Source organism: Plectropomus leopardus, unplaced genomic scaffold (genome assembly GCF_008729295.1).
Source record: "Plectropomus leopardus isolate mb unplaced genomic scaffold, YSFRI_Pleo_2.0 unplaced_scaffold22106, whole genome shotgun sequence".
NCBI lineage: Eukaryota > Metazoa > Chordata > Actinopteri > Perciformes > Serranidae > Plectropomus > Plectropomus leopardus.
In genome coordinates, this window is record NW_024623945.1 from 1 (window position 1) to 3806 (window position 3806).

Genomic DNA, 3806 nt, shown 5'->3' on the forward strand with positions numbered 1-3806 from the left:
GTGTTTTGGGCCATTCAAATGCAGAGGCAGTGAGTTCAGGCCTGGTAACAAAAATAAAAAGGTGCAGGGAAATTAACCTGCAGTCAGGTAACGTCAGCGTAATATGCCAAATATATTTTTATTGTGAAAAATATTGGGTTATACGCACATTGTTTAAGCCACAACTCATCAAACCAACCTGTATTCAAACATTTTATTTAGCTGCTTGTGCTGATAAATGGAGAAGATGAAACTAAAGCTTATAAACATGGCACACAGTGTGAAGTCTAATAGCAGATTTTTGACCTTGCTACTGACTTTAGATTCACCCCATTATTATTACTATGATCTTAACTCTGTGTGTGTGTGTGTGTGTGTGTGTGTGTGCTGCCAGGTCCAGACTGTCTGAAGACGAAGATGTCTGAACTTCGTCTGTACTGTGACCTCCTCGTCCAACAGGTCCAAACTATCCAATCGCAGCACACTGCAGACACAGAGGAGGCGCCCACTTCTGAGGTAACGCGTCTTCTTTTGATCTCAGACTAATTTTATTTGCATCGTCACTTCTTGAATATTTCCACAAAGGTAGACTCATGATTTAATTTTTTAAAATCACAAAGTAAAAATCGACACAGATTTATTATTTTTTTTGCTTTAACTTAATAATGAAGTAAATGTTCATTGCACAGTGTCTCTTGTTGGTAGGCTCTGAGGAAAACGGAAAGTGATCTGGTTGTCTTTGTGATAGCAGCGCCAATGATAATACCACCTGGAAACACTGAGGGGAAAATGTTGAGAAGTTTATCCGTTTTCACTTCAAGGAAATGACCTTACTAGGTTTTGTAGCAAAGAAGAGGAGAAGGAGAAGTTTAAACTATGAACCAAAATTACTTTAAACTTTAAACTGATGAATCTGGTTAGATTGGAGGAACTGAAATGGAGAAAAAAAGAATAAATGCTTGTTAAGAATATTACTTGTGGCCTGTATGAAATCCCAAACCAAAAAATGACTGAAAAAAGAAATATGGATTGATGTAATATACAGTATTTATGTAATGGAGAGAATGACTTTTATTTTGACAACCCAGAAGGATGTCTTTATTGAAAACTTGACAAAATGGATCTTGTATGTTTCATGTATCAGACCTGTACGGAAGCCCTGAAGGGAAAGTGAGTTTTTCTGGTGGTCCATTTTCTAAGTCCAAAAAATGTTTTTGTTCGTGTGTGAAATAGAGTGGAAAAAAAAATCCAAGGAAAAAAAAAATGGGGGGCGAGAAAAAAAATATTTTTGTGGAGAAACTGTTGAGCTGTTCCTCATGATAAGGCTTCATGGCAACCCGTGCTGGAAGTCAATGTGTAAATCCGCTCAGGACACTATTTGTAAGACTTTGTGTTTGTGTATTGTCAGTGGAACAAAAAAAAAATTTCTCACCCAAAAAAAAAGTTTTTCTCGCCACCCAAAAAAATACTTTGTGTGAACAAGTATCAAAAACCTCTTTTAATATAACTAGTAGCCACCCATTGTCTCTGTGTGTATGTTTTGATCCAGTACTTGTTTGCCTTTCTACTTATTTTATTTTATTGTTTTTTTGATTTTATTTCCCCTCTCTTTTCCCCACTTATTTATTTTGTCATTATATTTTCTTTTCTTTTTATTTCTTTATCTTTTTATTTGTTTTCTGTCTTTGTTTATTTATTGATTTATTTATTTTCCCCCTTTTTACATGATTAAAAGGTCTCCATGTTCATTTGATTGTGTACTCTGTTTGTGTACTTTCACGTAAACCAATAAAAAGAGGGTTACAAAAAAAAGACACCAAACAAATCCTTTACTTCTGTTACTGCCACAGACTGTACTGTTGGACGACACATTTGATTTAATTTGTCTTAAAGAGCAACATCTTGTTTACTGTAACACTTGTACTTGAGTGTGAGTGATGTAGTCAGAAATACAAATAATTCTTATTCTTTATCTCTCCAGGCGTCTCTCCTCAGTGCAACCTGTGCAACTTTCATCAGGACTTTGGAGGAGTGTATGACCCTTGCCAACCAGAGTTTGACCCCTGAACTCCGACCTCCTGAAAGGGTAATCACACTGTCTCCAGCAAATTCATGTCAAATAAGTCTACACAAATGTGTTTTGGTGATAGCAACATTGAAAAAAAGAAACTTTCCAGTGTGGTAAAACTGACTGTAGAGGACCCTGCAAAATGTTGAAATGGTATTATTACAAATGCACTGAATATTTTTTATTAAATGCAGATAATGAAATGTACACATTCAGGAAGCTGCAGGACTGTGGATATCTCGTATTCATAAATGCTGCTGTGCTAACAAAAATATCTTATCTCTGTCTGTCTGCCCAGATGAAAAGGTCAATCAGTCACCCAGGAACATACAGCTTTGACAGGTGAGTTTAAACAGACATATTATATAATCTCTTATTTAAAGTAATTATCATTATTAATGATTATTTAATTGATGCAGTCCAGAATGTTTTTTAAAGCAGAACAGAAACAATGCTATGCAGCAAAGAAAAGTTGAAATAAACAAAAACAATATCATAAACAATGAAAAGCTGATGTGAATAAATGAGGTATGGGGTGCCTGGTGGCTCAGTGGGTGGAGCTGGCACCCCATGTCAGAGGTTGTGTCCTCACCGCAGTGGCTGCGGGTTCGATTCCGGCCTCAGCCCTTTGTTGCATGACGTCCCCTCTCTCTCCCTCTTTCACACTTCCTCTGTCCTGTCAATTAAAGGCATAAAAAGCCCCAAAAAATAATCTTAAAAAAAAGATAATGATGAAAGGTATGAAAAACTTTACTAAAAGAAGATTATACAATACAAGTGAAAATAAAAAAATAGAAAAAAATGTGAAGATAAAAATAGCAAGGTAAGTCTATGTAAACAGTGCAGGACCTACTCCAGACTCTGTTTTAGGTCATTAATGATGGCTTTAGAAAGACGTTTTGGCATCATGTGATCTTACGGATGACCTTGACTTTGACCGTTGGCAGTTACGTGTTGTGGTAACATTTAAGGCCATGATATTGTGGCGTACGGAGAAATGTTGACAGTAAACAAGTCTGGCAAGAAACATTTTTATTGACATATACACCAAAACGATGGTAGCTGCAATTGTTTGGGCTGATCCCTTAGCAGCTGCAGATTAGGGCGATCTCGTCGAGGTCAGGTAAACGAGAAATATTTTGTTTCTTGGACTCCTCAAAATGAACATGTGTTGAATCTAATAGCAGAGAAAAGGCAGTGATGATGCATATGAAGCTCTTTATCTTTCTTTCTTTTTTTTAACCTGTGAAAAGATGAAACAAAAGTTTTAAATGATATTTTAGCAGGCACAGTCTGTTTAAAGACATTACTTTCCAAGGTCAGGCGGAGGAGATGTTTGGTCCCTTTGAGGAGATAAGCCACCATTTATCCACTCTCCAACAGATTAAAGTTATCAGTGATTAATGGAAAAAGCACATTTTTTTCTGGAAATTTGGACAGAGACAATTTGTAAGAATTTACATTGGTATTGATGTATTAATAATTGATAATCATCCTTTTTTCCTCAGGTCAGGTGTGCTTAAGGAGTACTTGAGTGGAGGTCAACGGTCAACTCAGCGCAGGAACCGGACGTGCTCCGACAGCTCTGTTTATGATGCTGAACGTAAGTCAAACTACTCTTTTTTCAATAGTGCCAGTGGCAAGAAGATATTTTACTTGAGTAAAAGTCGCAATGCTAAAATGTAGAAATACTCAGAGTGTATGCAGGATTGCTGAAGTTAAATTTAAAACATTTGAAGTCCTTTCAAAGTAATAATAA

At 36.3% G+C, this 3806-nt stretch overlaps 1 protein-coding gene across 1 annotated transcript; it reads left to right on the forward strand.

Annotated features, from left to right (window-relative positions):
* Window positions 1-373: 373 nt before the first annotated feature.
* On the forward strand, window positions 374-3650 carry LOC121965881 (pleckstrin homology domain-containing family A member 3-like; the record flags this gene model as incomplete). Its single annotated transcript, XM_042515996.1, has 4 exons — window positions 374-495; window positions 1961-2065; window positions 2346-2389; window positions 3556-3650. Coding segments are annotated over 4 exons (366 nt in total), but the record flags the coding sequence as incomplete, so codon positions are not given.
* Between the last annotated feature and the right edge of the window lie 156 nt (window positions 3651-3806).